General features: G+C 47.9%; 1 protein-coding gene across 1 annotated transcript in view; it reads left to right on the top strand.

Annotated features, from left to right (window-relative positions):
* Positions 1 to 8,311: 8,311 nt before the first annotated feature.
* The window catches only part of PAFAH2 (platelet activating factor acetylhydrolase 2), a 30,855-nt gene continuing 20,384 nt past the window's right edge, over positions 8,312 to 18,782 (top strand). The window contains exons 1-4 of the mRNA XM_004741126.3: positions 8,312 to 8,465; positions 15,138 to 15,278; positions 16,238 to 16,391; positions 16,959 to 17,055. Of these exons, the coding sequence (XP_004741183.1) occupies positions 15,189 to 15,278; positions 16,238 to 16,391; positions 16,959 to 17,055 (341 nt within the window). The 5' untranslated portion in view covers positions 8,312 to 8,465; positions 15,138 to 15,188. The remainder of the gene's footprint in view (positions 8,466 to 15,137; positions 15,279 to 16,237; positions 16,392 to 16,958; positions 17,056 to 18,782) is intronic.

Genomic DNA, 18,782 nt, shown 5'->3' with positions numbered 1-18,782 from the left:
CAGGACTCCAAGATCATGAGCTGAGCATGACCTGAGCTGAAGGCAGACACCAACTGAGCCACTTGGGTGCCCCCCCCCCATTTTTTGTTTTTAAGTATTTATTTGATTGAGAGAGAGCAAGACTGAGTGTGCGAGTGGCAGGACGGGCAGAGGGTGAGAAAGAGAGAGAAGCAGACCCTGCTAAGCGTGGAGCCCAATGTGGGGCTCCATCTCACAGCCCTGAGATCATGACCTGAGCTGAAATCAAGAGTCCGAGGCTCAACCAACTGAGCCACGCAGGCGTCTCTCTCCTATTTCCTTCCATGGAATTCAAATTCCTTTAGGCAAATCACTCTGTCCAGTTTGCCACTATCATTCCCATTCCACAGCGCCTTACACCAATTTGTTTGACTTGCATGGACCCCGAAGTCATTCGTGTTTCCAACCCCCTGCTCTGGGTGTCTCTTAATCATTCACTCATTCTCTTAAACAACACCCACTGTGCCCAGCGCTGTGGTAGGCCCACAGAGAGGAATAAGAGGGCATCCTTGCCCTCAAGGAGCCCATGGCCATGTGAGGAGACAGACCTGTCATGGGGATGCCGATGTGTGTTTGGGAAGCACCAAAGAGCACAGGGGGCTCAATCAGGATCCCCCAGAGGAAGTGATATTTGTCTCTGCTGGGTTTGGAAGGCTGGACAGGAAGCAGATAGGACTGGTGCAGTAGACACAAATGGAAACAGCATAAATCACATGGAGGTGGCTGAGCACATGCAAGTCTAGGAAGCAGGCAGTCCCTTTGCAGGAGAAGAAAGGGTGAATCTGACTGCCTGAAGGAAATTGATTCAGATCTTGAAGCGCTTCTGGGCTTTCTGGTGAGGATCCTGGGCTTAGTCATGGAGGCTGAAAGCAGTCCTAGAAGAATTTTGAGCAGGGACTGACAAGGCATTACTTATGTTAGTAAGGAATCCATCCCTACACACTCCCATTTTCCCAAAGCTGCCAAGAACTTGGTCCCCACCAGGCCAGCTCGTATTCTGCAGGCTGGCCAGCCTTTACCAGACATTTGATGGGCTTGATGATAACAAGGCTGGGGGCCAGGAAGAAAAGATTGAAAGTGGGAATTTAGGACCTCCTTGGCCTCTGGACATCCCTGAACTGGCCTAGCTTCCAAGAATCATTTTTGATGGGAGGTTCTGGGAAGCAGGCCATTGCCAAGGCCAAGTAAACACCTGAAGGCATAGAAGGAGTCAGGAAATTGAAAGGGTAATGCCTTCAACAGTTTTCCCCTCTCAGGTGGGGTTGGGCAAGATGTTGAGCTTCTTCCTTTGCAGGAAATCCCCTCAGCCTGGACTCTTTCCTCTGGGCTCCACAGTCCTTGCCCCTCTCAGCCGGCGGTCTAGTGACTGCCTTGGGGGCTGTCCCCTTAGCTGCAGAGTTAGGTCTGATAGAGGGGAAATGTCGGGACAACCTCAGAGACCCCAATGCCTACCCGTCCCTCCAGCCAGGTACCACGCATAGGAGCCGAACAGGTAGATCTTGGTTTTGGTCCTGGCTTTGCCAGTCATTAACTGTAAGACCTTGGGAAAATCATCCCACCTCTGTGAACCCTGTTTCCTGACCGGCCAACTGAGAATGGCACTACAGACCTCTCAGAATGATCGTGTCAGTGGAATGAGATCAGTTTGTGGCACTTGGCACAGATGTGATTCTTGTCAGCTCTGGACACTCACAGCTGGAGTTCATCAGGTGGAGGGCGCAGGGATGGGTGAAGGTGGACATTAGATGGACCACAATGGGTGGCCATGGCAGAGGACACAGCACTTGCAAAGACAAAGAGGGTGATGGGGTATGGCCAGATTGGGGAATGCGATGTCCCCAAGCAGTTTGCTTTGCCCGGAACAAGAGGTGGCTGAGAATGAAGAGATTGGACAGGAGCAGGGAAGTTCAAGATGGGAGGGGTGTCAGGTGGGGCTAAAGGGGCTTGGGTTCCATCTTCATTCAGGCTCATGGAAGACGGTGGAATGCGATCCACGTGAACCTGAATTCCAATTCCAGTTCTGCCACTTGGTTGGGTGACCTTGGGCGAATCACTTAGGCTCTGTCTTAGCTTGAGTCCCCTCAAAAGCAGACCCCTGGGACTTAGGTGCTTGTAGCCTACCTGGGAGGTGATTTCAAGAAGCAGAAATAAAGGCATGGAGAAGATGAGGCCGGGAGAGGAGCTAATACGGGCGGGTGCAATCGTGGGAAGCTTGCTGCCATCAGGCACTGGGTTCAGTCCCCCTGGGGACTCTCTGAGACACAGTGTGAAACGCACCTCAAAATCACCTTGGCTCAGGATGGGGAAGCACAGATTTCCTTGATAGCTGAAGGTTGCCCTTGAGGTGTGGAACATGACACCCTCTCACCCTTCCTGGTTCACAGATGCCCAAGAAAGCCCTTGGGGCAAGGAAGCAAGCAGAAGGAGGAGCCTGAGTGGATGGGCCCTCAGCATGCTGGAAAGTACCACATTGGCAAGGGACCTCAGAGAATGGATAAGGGGAAAAAAGAGGCAGGCATCAACACTCCTATTACCTTTTGAGCCTCTGTTTTGTTTTGTTTTTTTTTTTTTTTTGTCTGAAAAAACAGAAAGACTATGCCATACTTTCCAGAGGGATTAAATGAAGTAAAGTATTTGAAACTTCCTAATGACGTGTCTGACACATAGTAGATAGTCAAGAAATGGTAGGTGTGGTTGGGCTCAGCATAAATGTCAGCTCTTCATAGAATCCTTCCTGGACCATTGTTCTCCATCAAAGCATCCTGTCTGTTTCCTGTAGAGCACTTAATGTAGCGTGTAATTATCTTGGTTATATGTTTGTTTATTATCTGTCTCTCTCAGATAATAAACAGAATGAAAGCACCATGTGGGTAGGAAATTAATTTATCGATTCACCACTTGATCTCCAGTGCTGAACACAGGGCCTGGGACATACCAGGGGCTCAATAATTTTTTTTTAAGATTTTATTTATTTATTTGACAGACAGAAATCACAAGCAGGCAGAGAGGCAGGCAGAGAGAGAGGAGGAAGCAGGCTCCCTGCTGAGCTGAGAGCCCAATGCGGGCTCAATCCCAGGACCCTGGGATCATGACCTGAGCCGAAGGAAGGGGCTTTAACCTACTGAGGTTAAAGGCACCCCTCAATATCTTTTTTGAATGGGAGAAGAATCATTATATTAACAATAAGAGAGAAGGACAGTTACTATTTTTGACCTTTATGAAGCATATACTGCATCCGTTTACAGGACATTAGATCTCGCTGGATTCATTCGGACTCCAGCTAGGGCCCAAGGCTGAAAAGAGTAGATGTGGCTGTATTCAAAGTAGGACCCATCAATTCCTCCTACATGATCCCACTAACTTCCAGGCTGTAAGACAAGAAAGAGCTGAGAGTATTCAAGCAGATCTCAGCCAGGGCAAGGGTATTTGGGGAGAGCTTGTTTGAAGGCAGTGATTTGAAAAGAATGAAGCTATTGCATAATTTTGCCTCTTCCCAAGGTCAGAGTTGTAGAGAATGTAATGAAGTTTAAGCTTTCAAGTCATTTCTGAGGCCCTGGAAGGGGACCTAGCAACGTGTGCACGTGGCCATGTGTTTTACAATGTTTGGAAAAGTACGACATTGAAAATTCTTTTTTTGTTTAAAGGGGGTCTCCCCAAATTGGATAAACACCTAGCCTCACAAAACCTGGATCCTCTTCTGACAACTGTCAGATCCATGCCATTTAAGTAACCAGTGATCCGTGCATGAGCTCACTTGTTCCTTGCGTCAACTCTATAACGTAGATGCTATTGTTGTCCTCGTTTACAAATGAGCGAACTGAGGCCCAGATCTCAGTTAGTGAGTGGCACATCTGGGATTTAAAGTTCGTAGCCAGGGCACCTGGATGGTTCAATGGGTTAAGCGTCCAGCTCTTGGTTTTGGCTCAGGTCATGATCAAGTCCTGCATCGGGCTCTGCACTCAGTGGGGAGTCTGCTTGAGGATTCTGCCTCTCCCCCTTCTCCCCACTTGCATTCTTACTCTCTCTCTCTAAAATAAATAAATAAATCTTAAGAAAAAAAGCTTCATAGCCTATCTCCAGGGCTCAGTGCTTTCCAGTGGTCTATATTCGTTCTTTTGCCCGTTTTTCCTACCAGCCATGAGGTCCCTAAAGACACGATGGCAAGTAATTTCTATACACCCAGCACACAGCCCAGAGCAGACATCAACAAATGTTGGTATATAAGGAAGAAGAAAGCAGCCCCTGACCTCCAGGACCTGTTCTGGGACTCATAGTTCTGTTCCTAAGCTGAATGGAAACAATTTCACAAGAACATTGACATCAGTGGGACCACTATGTCCGTGATGGGTCAAGATACAAACAGGACCTTGGCACCTGGGTGGTTCAATCAGTTACGCGGCTGACTTCAGCTCATGATCCCGGGGTCCTGGGATCGAGCCCCACATCAGGTTCCCTGTTCAATGGGGAGTCTGCTTCTCCCTCTCCTTCAGCTGCTCCCCCTGCTTGTGCTTGTTCTCTCTGTCAAATAAATAAAATCTTTTTAAAAAGATGCAAACAGGAAAATTCCATAATCACCTCTGAATATAGACAAAATGAACATTGAACATTGTCCAAGCTACAAGAAACACCAACCATCCCCTATCCTGGCTAATAAAAGAGACTATTGCTTCTTACTAACAACAGCTGTCACCTTAGTGTTCTTCCCTCCTTCTAGATAAAATTAAGATCCCCAGTCATAGAACTACCCCTACTTTTGGATAGCATCCAATCCAGAGCAAAGCCCTGCTTCCTTTAATAGTCCCCGAAATCATCTAACAAAAGCCCCAATTCCAAGTCTTTTCTGATACCCTTTGTGAGATGGCCCACAGTTCTCGATCATGTCTGCTCTCCCTCACTGCAATGAGTACCCAATTATTCAATTACAGCTCTGTTTCTGGTGTTCTTTTACTGCACTGGCATTAACACAAGTATCACCCATTGATGGGTCATTGAGCGTAAAACATCACTGTCAGAAGTTCCAAAGTGTTGCTCACCCCAAACTAGTTGATAACGATAGGAAAAGAGTGGCTCCCTCTGGGGGATGAGCGGTTATTAACAGGGAAGGGACATGAGGAAACTATTCAAAGTACTGGAAACATTCCACATTTCAAACTAAGTGATGATTACACCTCTTTTTTTTTTTTTTTTTTAAGATTTATTTATTTTAGAGAGAGAGAGAGAGAGTGCTGGGACAAGGAATGGCAGAGGGAGAGGGAGAGAGGGAATCTCAAGCAGAGTGCCCACTGAACACAGATTCCTGACTCTCTTTGGGGGCTCAATCCCAGGAGTCCAAGATCATGGTCCAAGTCAGAACCAAGAGGTGGATACTCAACCAACTGAGCCACCCAGGCGCCCCTATTTATTTATTTGAGAGAAAGAGAGAGCTTGTGTGTACGTGAGGCGGGAAGGGGCAGAGGGAGAGAACGAGGGACAAGCCGACTCCAAGCTGAGTGCAGAGCTTAACTTGGATTCAATCTCATGACCCTGAGATCATGACCTCAACTGAAACCAAGAATCAGACACCCAACTGACTGTGCCATCCAGGTGTCCCGACCTACGTCAAATATTTTTTTAAAAAGATTAAGCTGTCCACTTACTAGTAGTGCACTTTACATACTTTAGTGTGTGTGTGTGTGTGTGTGTGTGTGTATAACAGTTTGATTTTAAAAAGTATTGTCCAACAATTTTGGCAGGTAGTACAGAGAATAGGAGATCCAAACTGGTCACTTAAATATCAAGTTAGTAACTTAGCAACAAGGAGAAGGCTGGAGTGGGATGGCAGCCAACTGGAAGGGAACCTTGGGCTGTTGGAGGGCAGGATTTATGCTGAAAGCCTGGAACATCAGCTGCTTGCTAAAAATTTAAAGCATTTGGGTTGTTTATCTCCAAAAAAGACGAGACTGGAAGGAAATGCAATTGAACTTGAGCATTCTATTTTGCCATAGGAGTTTGGGCCCAAGACAGATCTTCAGTGAAAGTCAGTGACAAAGGAGGTAGAGGAGGCTGTGATGTCCCTGTCCCTGGGTGCCCAGCAAATACCCTCATCGTAGGCTGGTCTGGGAGTAGGAGACAGAGGAATGACCCCAGCTGCTCCTTTCATGACGGGACTCTGGTTAATCCTTGGTGTTCTGGGCCAGGTGCAGAGCACCAATTAATTAATGCCAAAGAGAGCATTCTCCGATGTGTGCTACGCTTTTCTCATTCTGCTGTCAATGCCACTAACCACAGCTTTAATTAAATCCGGGGCTTAATTACCACAGTGCAGTGCTGCCGTCTCTTTCCTGACGACTTTATCGTGGCTCCCGGAAGGATGGTGGCATTGACAGAGTCAGGAGCAGGGGTGAACCTAAAAAAGACCAGAACAGGGACTCTGGACACTTGAGGGTATGCGGGGATCGCCTGTAGGACTCAGCACCTGACCTCAGAGACTCACAATTTCTTGCTAAGCCCCTACATGAGAGGTGTGCACAAATATCCCAGCAACTGAGCAGGGCAGAGGTCCTTTGAGACGTGAGGAATCAGGGAAGCTTCATGGGGAGGAGCGCCTAGCAGGATCAGACCAGCCACCTGGCAGCATCTAGTGGAGGAAAGAGCATGAATGAAGGTGTCGAGGTAACAACAAAACCCAGATGCATCTCGAGAATGGCAGGAGGTAAAGGTAGCTAGAGGCAGAGCAGAAGAGAGGACATCCCTGTCAGAGTGAGCGACACTTCTGGGGAAGTAGTGGGGGGCCAGGTTGAGGAGGACCTCCAATGCCAAGCCGAGGCACGGAAACTGAAGGGATCCCATGAGAGAAAAAGCTGTTTTTTGTTTTTGTTTTTCTTCCTTTGTTTCTTTTTGGGCTTCTATTCTTGCTAGACCTGCACCCTTGCCCTACACATGCCTTACTTATTGTATGTATGTCCTCCTTGTAAGGGACATACATACTTTGTCCCTTGTAAGGGACAAAGAGTTAATGATATCTTTGGAGCCTTCCAGCACAATAGATAATATCTAAGGAACTACTAGGCAGAGCCATCTTGTGCATATTCCAAATCCCTGGTGCTAGAAATCTTAACATCAAGACCCCTAACTCCGAGGAGTGCGTGACCTGGGACCTTGTCCTTGTTTTGACCAGTTCCTGGATGCCTGAGAGGACACATGCATGGTACCATGATTGTCTGCAAATCCCCCAGACCCCAAGCAAAGATGAGACTCACGCTCTCTTCCTTTCTGAGTCTCCCAGACGCTTTGCCTGTATCTGCTGTTTCTATAACCCCAGCAAACCTCGTTTGTTGTTGAAATTGGGACCTCGTTCGGTAGGTAGTTGGAAGGTGTTGACAGTTTTTAAATCGCTTGAATGATCCAAATGTCTTACAGAAGTTTGTAAGACTCGAGGACGTGGCTCTATCTACCTCCTCAGGTGTCTCTCCACTCCCTCCCTCACACTCCTGTGCTCCATCCCGCCTGAATCTAAGGCATTCTTCACAATCCCCTTCCCGGCTAAGTCTAAATCCCTCAATTCTCAGTTTTAGCGTCTTTCTAAGATCTCTAAGAAGCTTTCTGTCACTGTTCCATTTTCCCGAAGCCTGCGCAGGTGCCTCCTTTCAGGGTTCCCACAACCCCTCTGTTTCCCCTATTAGAGCACGTATCGCTGGTGGTGTACTTCATCTGCCGGGATCCTCCGCTAGATTGTGATTTCATTTGAAGCTAGCGACAGTATCTTGTTCACCACCGTGTTCCTAAGAACCAGCACAGGGGCTGCAAAGGAATGACGGCTGAAGGGGATGGGCTGGAGGGGTGGGGCAGTGATCCCTCCGGGTTCTTCCTGTTTTCTGTCGGTGAGTTTCTGAAGAGGGACAATGGAAAATCCCAAGGGTCAACAAGTATCGGTTGGTAGAAAATGTGCGCTTAACTTGAATGATCAGTTTCATATTCTCACAGAGTGCAAAGTAGGGGTAAATCAAAAAAAGGGCCATAACTTCCCGAAAACCCCACACTCCCTGAGAATAAGACGAAGCCACGGGTATTTGTAGGCACGCCCAGGAATTATTTGAGAAATGGTGAGGCGGAGGGTTACTAACCGGAACTATAAGCGGTAACCCTCCGCTCGAGTCTTGTAATCGTGGAGGCGACGCCTCAGACCGCCAGGGGGAGGAATCGCGCCGTACCCCGAGACTTGGGCGGTATCATTCAACAATGAGGGGACGCGTGGAACTCTGGGGATTGTAGTTTTAAGGGTCGCAATGCGCGTCTTGAGCGATGCACATCGGAAGTTGTAGTTCTAGGCGGAGAGGAGCGGAGTGCTTTTAAGGGCCAATGATGAGTTCTGAAAACTACACCTACCCAAGGGCCACGGGGTTCGGAGTAGATTCTGGTTTCGGTGGAGTTGACCTTCTTGGTTACTTCTGAGGGGTCAACTTGGCTGGGTAAGTTGGCTTGGAGAAAGCTCTTGTTCTGAGCTGAGCTATTAACCGGTTTCTCATTCTCCAGCCGGGTTTGGGGGCTGCTTGTCTCAATCCCAGTAACTCTGGGATTAATCCTTCATTCTTTCCTGTTTCCTCTTAAGACACTTCCAGTATCTACCCTCACCCTTAATGCTCCCACTATCATCTCGCGCCTCCCAGCGCCCCTGGAATCCCACCCTGAGCTCTGGTGGTAGGACCCAGCCCCCCCACAGCCTCACCCGCAGCACACAACGTGACGTCCCCGAAACCTGGGCGTCTTTATGCCCCACGCCTCCTGTGTGCTTCTCTCTTTCTTCACTTACCGCTGTTTCATGCTCGTGGAAGAAAAGTCGCCATTCCCTCTTGTCACTGTGGAAGAGCCCTGGACTCGGCAGACCCAGGATCTGCCCGTCCTCCCGCAGCTCACTCGCTTTGTGACCTTGGATCTTGGGCAAATCAAGCAATCTCCCTGGGACTCCCGCTCTTCGTTTACAAAATGGAAATGGCAATTGCTCTGTCAGTCTTAGGGTGAGGCTCTTCGGTGGAGCCAATAAGCTAATATGTGTGAAAGGGCTTTTTAAACTGTAACGCTTCCACAAGCCAGAGAGGTTATTTTTATTAGAATTATTAATGCTCTGGAACACTTTTATCTTGGTGTGGGGGGGGTTGTTTTTTTTTTTTTTTTAAAGATTTTATTTATTTATTTGACAGACAGAGATCACAGGTAGGCAGAGAGGCAGGCAGAGAGAGAGAGGAAGGGAAGCGGGCGCCCCGCTGAGCAGAGAGCCCAATGCTGGGCTGGATCCCAGGACCCTGGGATCATGACCTAAGCCAAAGGCAGAGGCTTTAACCCACTGAGCCCAGGCGTCCCTTTATCTTGGGTTCTTTTCTCTCTCTGCCCCCTTGTTGCTCAAGCTAACCCCTTGAATGCTTGGTGTCTCCATTCTCTAAGAGCAGGATATTTCCTCACTTCCTCCAGAGACCAAAGGTCAGATGAGCTTTAAGTCCCCAGAGAGCTTTGAAAGGAAGCCCCAGAACTGCTTCTCTTGGACTCTGTCCTGAAATAGCCAGTGATGAAAAGTCCACACAGCTGGCAAAAGGGTGGCTGGTTTCTGCTCACTGGAAACAGGATCCCAGCAGGAGATGGGACAGCTGCATTGTAGGAACCATCCATCTCCTGGGCTCTTGTGGGCCTTTTTAGTACACTCTGATTTTTGCTGGGGTGTTTCAGACTCAAGAAGGCTGGGAGAAAGGTTCCACTTTGCCAAAGGTTTTAATACAGAAAAGATGAAAGAGACCTTAACCCCTTGGCCAGGTTTGATGAAATAGCATTGTTAATTAATTTTTAACATTTTGTGAGCACTTAAAATGTACCAAGCCTTAGGCAATATAGCACTTTTCTTATTTATGTATTTTTTCAAATTTGTATATATTTTCTCAATTTTTTTATTTAAATTTAACTTTTGAAGTGGCTTCATTTTACTTATAAAGAACTTGGGCTTAGAGAGGTCATGCTGTAGTAATTACTGTAGTTAGAGTTACTATCTCTGGTTATAGTGCCTTCTACATGTCAGGTGTTTTATATTCATTATTTAATCATCGACAACCTCATGAGTGCTGTTATTTCTGCCGTATAGGATAAATTCTCAGAGGCTCAGAATTTAAGGATCTTGCTCAAGATCACAGCCATTTAAGAACTGGAATTCAGACTGTCACCAAAGCCTTTCTTTTTACACTATGCCATATAGCCTTATTTTTGGATTAAAAAAAAAAAGAATTGAGTGGTTTTAAATCAAAGCCAAGTAAAGGAGCATTTAGTGGTCCTTACTACATAAGGAAAACATTAGGGTAGATGGTTCGGCCTACAAAGAAGTATAAAATACAGCCTTTGTATAGTATGTATATCCAAAGAAGTGAGGCATAAGTTGTGTAAAAATTAAATCAGATTCATTGGATAAGTTAATTATTGAGACCAGTTTTATGCAAGGCACTACATTAAGCCTTGTGATTGGCAGGAACATGGTTCTAGGTAGCCACAGGGATTGAACCCAGTGAAATCCATGGTCATTTCATTACCATAAAATGGTGGGCTAGAACATCGTATACTCTCAGCAGGTGTTTGTTGCATGGGTGCATCTCTGAATAAAAAGTCCTTTGTGTCATCTGGGCCAGAGGTTCTCAAACCTTGCTGATGAGAAACATGGGAAGCTTTTAAAAATTGACCTCTGGGGGCACCTGGGTGGCTCAGTGAATAAGCGTCTGCCTTCGACTCAGGTCATGATCCCAGGGTTCTGGGATCGAGCCCCAAATTGGGCTCCTTGCTTAGCGGGGAGCCTGCTTCTCCCTCTCCCACTCACCCTGCTTGTATTCCCTCTCTCACTGTCTCTCTCTCTCTGTGTCAAATAAATAAATAAAATCTTAAAAAAAACCTGACCTCTGGGAATAAGGACCCTAAAATCTGTATCTTTGAAAGTTTCCCAGGTGACTGTGACAGTAGACTCAGGAACCTCTGAACTCGGTTCTACTTGGGCCACTTGTAGGCAAGTTACTGATAGAAAACTGCTAGAATAGGTAATTACCCAAGAGCTCTCCTACGGCGGCCCGTGATTGGTTAGCAGGTGAGGGATGCGGACAATGCTTAGAGTGGAGAGGAGGGCAGGTGAAAGGACTTGTTAAAGCACAGAGAACCAGAGATTTCTGTGGGCCCTCATGGATGGGGCAGGCTTACATGGGTGGAGAGGCTTCTAGATGGGCACCATCATGAATTGTGCGGATGAGCTGAGCAAAAGAAGGTAGGCACACCTGGGCCGATTTCCTTGGAAAATTACATGACATTTATTAGAAAGGACTCTGGATACTGTGGGTGGGTGTCTCTTGGGCAAAATAGGATTTTCCCATCTCCCTACTTCCTTGGACATCAGTTAATGTGAGCCCAGAGAACACAGATTCATTTTTGTGTATGCCTCACTCTGGCCAGTTAGCTTTAGTTTGTATTTATTTCCAAACTTAGTTAAGATTCTCCCAGAAACTTTCCAGGACTACTAGAGAGTTCTAGTCCTGTCTGTTCAGCAGTTTTTAACTCTTCTCATCCTGATTTCTATCCCAAGCGCTCTTCTCTATATGGGATAAGACTGAAAGGTCTTCACGTAAGAAGTTACTCTCATTCTGGTCACCCAGTCCTGAAACCTGACTCCTCTTTGGCTCATTTATCTTCCTTGCCTCGCCAAATCCACTCATTTTCCAGATCCGTTGTTTCTACTTTCCACTCAGTCAACAAGTACTTCCTGGATACTTCGAGAGAGCCAGGTACTATCGAGGTGTTCTAAATGCATTATTTCATTTCACCTCCCTAGCAACCCTACGAGGATGGATAGTTTTCCATTGTACCCGTGGGGAATCAGACTCGGTGAGATCAGAGGATCTGCCCAAAGTAAAAAACCTATGCAGCAAGGGAGCTGGGCTCAAACTTGGCTCCTTCAAACTTAATATCACTCATTTGAGGAGTAGATTCAAGCTCCTTAGTCTAGCACTAGAGAGACCGCTACCTTCCATGTCCATTGTACCTTTCTCTTCTCCCATGTGCTTTCTTACCCCTGTGCCTTAGCTCAAGCACTCTCTTCTACTTGAAAAGTCAACCTTTGCCATCTTCCTCTGCCCTCTGCTGCCAAGCTACAGAAATGTGCTTTTTTCTCAGAACTCCTGCATCAGATCTTCTTATCTGACCCTCTTTTCTGGCAGCTAGAACTCGGAGCTGCTTCATTGTCATGTGCTCTGTGTCATACGTCCCTGCGTATGTCTTCCGTGTGTGCCCTCAGCAGCGAGGGGGAAAAGGTCAGGGTGTGAGACTAAGTAACACATACTCAGCTTCTCTGGCTAGCCAGTCCACTGACTGCATCTGGACCTCAGTTCCTTCCTTCTTTTCTTTCTTTCTTTTTTAAGATTTTATTTATTTCAGAGAGGGCAAGAGAGCACAAGCAGAGGGAGAGGGAGAAGCAGGCTCCCTGCTTAGCAAGGAGCCCGATGCAGGGCTCGATCCCAGGGTCCTGGGGTCATGACCCAAGCCTCAGGCAGATGCTTAACCCACTGAGCCACCCTGGCGCCCTGAGCTTAGTTTCTTTTTAAAAAGAACTGCATTCCACCACTACTGAGTAGTAGAAAGAAAATCATTTGTTATATTCCTACATTAAGCAGAATGACATTCAGATTTTTGGTTATTTGGGGTTTGCCATTGGACCAGACATTTGGAAGTTGGCAGCCAGGAGTTGTATGTGTGATAATAGTTCTGCTTGCGACGTGCAGCTCGCTTAATTTCTGAGGATCTGTATGTAGTGGGGAGGGTGGGAGATGACTGTGGCAAGGATTGATAGAAGTAGCTTATAAGGTCTCTTTTTGCCCAGACACACTTGGATTTGAACTTTCTGATCCATCCCAGAATGTCTTTAAAAAAGCAGAATAGTGTAGTGACAAAAAAATGTGAGTCTGGGACTCAGTGTATTGGTTTAGATGCTTTTGGTTCAGGCAATCGAAATCTAAAGTCATTTGGTTTTAACAAAAAAGGGACTTACTGACTCATGTAACTAGAAAGTCCAGAAGCCAGTCAGGTTTTTCAGGTAGTGTCTGATCTAGAGATTCTTAATGTCTTCACAGATATGACTCCATTTGTCTGATTCTCTCTGTGCTGCTGTCCTCCATGGGTAGCTTCATCCTCAAGGTAGCAAAGTGGCTGCAACATTTCAAGGCTTCATACCTGCTTATCACTGTAGTTCAGAACAAGAAAGAACATTTCCATCTTCAACCATCAAGGTCCTGGGCTTTACTCTGAATGGACCAATTATGTCATGTGCCCACTCTTCATCCAGAGACGGACCAGGGGACACCAAGGACTGATCGGTTCAGGTCAACTAAGGCCCAAATCTAGAAGTTAGGGAAGGGGTGTCAGACCCACCCAAGCCACCCAAGCCACAGGGATACTGCATAGGAGGGCAGGATAGAATGGATATGGAGAAGTTTGGCCATATTCTCCACTGTTAACAGCCATGTTGCCCCTGATCAAATTCTGGCTCTGTTAGCTAGATGTTCTTGGAGAAGTTACCGAACTTTGCCAAGCATTGGTTTCCTCATCTCAGTTTTTCAATTAATGATGTATTAAAGCACATAGTATAATTCCTGGCACTCCATAAGTGTCGTGAGGATGATGATGATGCTGGGCATGATGAGATTGAAGAGGGAGAGAGCAACGGCATTGACCCCAATTTAGGGAGCAGCCGAGTTACAGGAATGTTTGCTAGTTAGGAACACGCTCACCTGCTTGATGAGGCTGCTGCTTGATCTGCTGCCTTGTCCTGCCCTTCTCTATCTCTGCCCTTATGTCCTGTGTAGGAATGCTTTCCTTCCTCTCCCCTGCCTCTAAATCTACCTCAAGGCACAGCCCAATTGCTACTTTTTTAAAAAAAAGATTTTTTTGATAGAGACATCACAAGCAGGCAGAGAGAGGGAAGGAAGCAGGCTCCCCGCTGAGCAGAGAGCCCGATGCGGGGCTCGATCCCAGGACCCTGAGATCATGACCTGAGCTGAAGGCAGAGGCTTAACCCGCTGAGCCACCCGGGTACTCTCCAAGTGCTACTTTTATAGTAGTTTAGGTCTGTGTTTGTGTAGACAGGTAACTGAGTCTCCCCCATGAGCAGGATCAGTAGATCCAAGTAGACCTGGATTAGACAGACCTGGTTTTGCGGCCGGGAAGCAGGATCACTTGGGAAAGTTATTCAGCCGGTTTCCTCAGCTGTAAACAGGGTCTTCATAGGCCCTTCTTCGGAGAGTTGTGGAGAGAATGAAATAACGTACTATATGGAAGGAGCTTAGCTCAGTGCTGACACAGAGCGACTAATGCATCTTATCCTGGCCTCATGAGGTCACGGTCTGGGTTACAGTCTCTGAAGAAGTTACTGCCATGCTGGGCACATGGTAGGTGCTGAGTAAATACTTGGCAGTGGGTTTTGTTGTTTTTTGTTTTTAAGAATTTGTATTTATTTGAGAGCTAGAGTGCGAGTGAGGGGAGGGACAGGAAGAGGGAGAGAATCTTATTTATTTATTTATTTATTTGCCAGAGATCACAAGTAGGCAGAGAGGGAGGCAGAGAGGGAAGGGGAAGAGCAGGTTCCTTGCTGAGCAGAGAGCCTGATGTGGGGCTCAATCCCAGGACCCAGGGATCATGACCTGAGCTGAAGACAGAGGCTTTAAACCCACTTGGCCACCCAGGCCCCCCGAGGGAGAGAATTTAAGCAGACTCCCTGCTGAGTGTGGAGCCTGACAAAAGGCTTAATCTCATGACCCTGGGACTATGACCTGAGCTGAAACCAAGAGTCGGACCCTCCTGTGACTGAGCCACCCAGGCGTCCCCTTGCGTGGGTGGGTTTTGGGGAGCATGGGGGCTCTTTTTCCCCAGCTGTCCCTTCACCCTGCTCCCAGCAACAACAAAGCAGCCCTTAAACCTTGGCGAAGTCAGTGTAGCAAAGTAGATGACGTGGAAGACGGAGTGAGTCCCTGGCAGGGAGATGGGGTGATAAGGAGCGTGGGACACGGGTGACAGATAACACATAGAAGCAACAGGAAGCTAAAAGGAAACCAGCAAGAGGCTGTTCTGTGTTCTGCCCTCAGCCATCAAGTCCGGCTCTGCCCAGGTCGTTGTTTGTTTCAACTGGTGATAAAATGGGGGTGAACCAGTCCGTGGGCTTCCCGCCTGTCACAGGACCCCACCTCGTGGGCTGCGGGGATGTGATGGAGGGACAGGGTCGCCAGGTAAGTGCTTCAGCTCATCCCCGCACATCCCCCCCCCCTTCTGTGCCCTGTCAATAGCCAACCTAACAGAGGTGGTTCTCAGCAGGGGAAACAGAGTTAGAGCTGGATTTGCTGATAGAGCCCCCAGGTCCGTCTTTCCTGACCTTTTTCTTCTTCTTTCCTGTTAGAAAGCTCTCAGTAGCCAGAGATGGATTCTTTTGCCAGCTAGGAGGAAGGCAGGGGCTCCAGCTCCAAAGGCAGCTCTCAGATCCCCTGCCCAGTCTTGAGAGCAGATGCCGGATCTGGAAAGGTTTCCAGTCTCGTCCCAACCTGAGGGTGTGAGGGGGGAGCAGTGGACCGTGTGCTGTTGGCCTTTTACTCTCCAAACTGGGTAGGAAGACCTGCTCCTCCTCCTCCTCTACTGCCTTTATCCTTTTTCCCTCCTGCTTTGGTTCTGGACTTTCCATCCACCAGTTCCCAAGTGCTTCTCTGCTGGCCCTTGGACTCCCCCTTTCCCTTGTGAGAGGCACATACTTCCTGTTGACCTGTCACCCACTCCCATGTGAAACAGTTGTGTTGCTGCTTCCTAAGGGCCAGCCTCGAGAACGGGTCTGGGTAACCCCCAGATGCTGCCCCCCCCCAGCATGAGGGCTAATCTCATTCCCAGGGCTCCTCCAGGCCTGGGCTCAGGGTCAGATTTAAATCTCTCTGATCCAAGCACTGAAAATATTTCAGTGCCCCCCAGATGTCATTGAAAATATAGTCGGCTATTTGAAATAACATAAGCCTTACGTGTATGCTAAAAATAAAACTTTCCGGATTTTCTGGATGAAAAATTCAGGTATATGAATGGACGCTTAAGTGCCCCATTTTGCTGGCCTGCTTTGCTGGTACCCCACATACCCCCTGAGTGTGCCTGTAGAGAAATCTCACCAGGCTTGGATTCTTGCTCTGAGCAGTTGCTGTCTTCTTTCCTACAGGGAAGCTTCTTTCGACTCTTCTACCCCTGCCAAGAGGCAGAAGAGACTCCAGAGCAGCCACTTTGGATTCCCCGCTATGAGTACTGCACGGGCCTGGCCGATTACCTGCGCTTTAACAAGCGCTGGGGTGGGTTGCTGTTCAGCTTGGGTGTGGGTAAGTGCTGCCCCCACCCCCACATTCCCAGCTTTTTAGTTCTGTTCCTAGGAGATCCCTCGGCAGGCAAAGTACTGTTAAAGCTGGCATCGTCCAGCCCTCTTGTAGTGGGGCATGCATGAGCCGATGCGGTGTGGAGAGTTAGGAGAGGATTACATACATTGGTTACAGAGCTATGTTGTCCTGGGTTCAAATCCACACTTCATCATTGAAAGTTTCTCCTTAGCTCTCCTCTCTCTGGGTAAAGTCATGTTGAATCATCTACTTCCCCCAAAGGCCCCACCATGAGGAACTCTAGTTAACTGCCTTGGCATCTCAGGGGTTTACCCCATAGTTGTTTGGTACTTCTTTGCATTTATCTTCCCATATTCTATCATATTTGTACTTTCTAAGGAAGAAAGGGGGAAAGCAGAGGTGATTGATTGCCCTGGACTGCTCAGGGGTAAAGGTGCTTCTGTGCTTCTCCAGTGAGGAGGGCACATGTCCCCACCCATGCCTTTACCCAGACTGCCTCTGGGATTCCGGCTTCAGGGCAGCCGGAGGTAACATAGGCCCTGTCTCTGCTAGGATCTTGTCGCCTGCCTGTTAGCTGGAATGGCCCCTTTAAGACAAAGGACTCCGGATATCCTCTGATCATCTTCTCCCATGGCATGGGAGCCTTCAGGTAAGAGCTTCTGTCCCTCAGACCTTGTCATAGCCCTTAACTCATGGCAGCTGCTGAGTCTTGACTTACTCTCAGGGGGCCGAGAGACAGACATTTCCATCTGCCAGCACTGGGTCCACCGTCCCATGAAGGCTGTCCCTAAGCCTCTGTCGCCTGGTGGGGTCTTTCTGCAGGCTTCCCATCCTTTACTTCTCGTGGTCCTGCATGGATAAATGAATAAGCAGACATAATTGATTACATGTTTATATTATATTTAAAAATAAAGAAACATTTATAAATAAACACTTCTAGCTCTCTTCCTATATACACAGCACAGAAGTCTTAGAAGGAGCTGGAGTGTTACAGCCAGACTTGTTCCCTCAGTGCCTGTGGAGGGACAGCTCTGCCATGGCACCAATGTGGTGGTGACACGGGCCCACTCCCTGCACGCCTGCAGTGCAGGGCCCAACCTGGGAGGCTGTGCCCCATGGCAGCGCAGGACAGCCGTAGAACTCTCGGGGCCCTGATATCCTCTGCGTGGTGTGTGAGGGTTCAGTTAGGCCGGCACCTAGCAAGCGTGCACACACAGTGCTCGCTCTCTGTGTGGAGGACACGGGCTGGGGAACTGTAAGGTCTCTTACCAAATTCGGGAAACTCTGCCTGATGTTTGTAAGGCAGTATCCATTCAGAAGTCTTCCTGTGGAGCCTGATTTCCCCACCTTGCTGTGTTGGGTAGCTTTTTTTTTTTTTTAAAGATTATTTATTTATTTGACAGGGATCACAAGTAGGCAGAGAGGCAGGCAGAGAGAGAGGGGGGAGGCAGGCTCCCTGCTGAGCAGAGAGCCCGATGCAGGGCTCGATCCCAGGACCCTGAGACCATGATCCATTCCAAAGGCAGAGGCTTAACCCACTGAGCCACCCAGGTGCCCCTGTGTTAAGAAGCTTAATAACCGTAATTCATATGTTGCTGTTTAATTTTGTGACTATTCTGTCTCTATGTTCATTATTAACATATAAGTCTAGTTTATGTCCTAGAGTGTCACATGTCATAAAGGTGTCTGTTTTTGCCTTCCCACTCCCCAAACCATTTTCCATACTGTAGCCAGGGAGATCTGTTTGTTTTGTTTTTTATTTTTATTTTATTTATTTGACAGAGAGAGAGAGACGGCAAGAGAGGGAACACAAGCAGGGGAACAGGGAGAGGGAGAAGCAGGCTCCCCGCTGAGCAGGGAGCCTGATGCAGGGCTCTATCCCAGGACCATGGGATCACAACCTGAGCTGAAGGCAAGCACTTTAATGACTAAGCCACCCAGGCACCCCTTGTTTTGTTTTTTAAAGATGTATCCATTTATTTGAGAGAGAGGGAGACTGAGCATGAGCAGGGGAGGGGCAGAGAGAGAGGGAACGAGAGAATCTCAAGCAGGCTCCCTGCTGAATGTGGAGCCCAAGGTGGGGCTTGATCCTAGCACCCTGAAATCATGACTTGAGTCCAACCAGCTGAGCCACCCAGGTGCTCTGGGGGAGATCTGTTTTAAAAGCAAATATGACCTTTAATTTCAGCACCTAGAACAGTGCCTGGCAGAGAGTAGGTGCTCAGTAAATAGTTGTTGAATAAATGAATGAATGTCGCTTCCCTACTTCGTCTTTACAGTAGCCTTTGAACTTACTTCAGCTCCTGTCATTGTCTTACCTGGATGCATGTCCCCGACAGTCTCCAGCCTTGTTTCTTACTACTTGCCCCACTCCAA

Source organism: Mustela putorius, unplaced genomic scaffold (genome assembly GCF_011764305.1).
Source record: "Mustela putorius furo isolate JIRA1106 unplaced genomic scaffold, ASM1176430v1.1 tig00003853_pilon_pilon_pilon, whole genome shotgun sequence".
Lineage (NCBI taxonomy): Eukaryota > Metazoa > Chordata > Mammalia > Carnivora > Mustelidae > Mustela > Mustela putorius.
The sequence above is the reverse complement of the archived record's forward strand: the minus strand, read 5'-3'. Positions and strand labels throughout refer to the sequence as shown.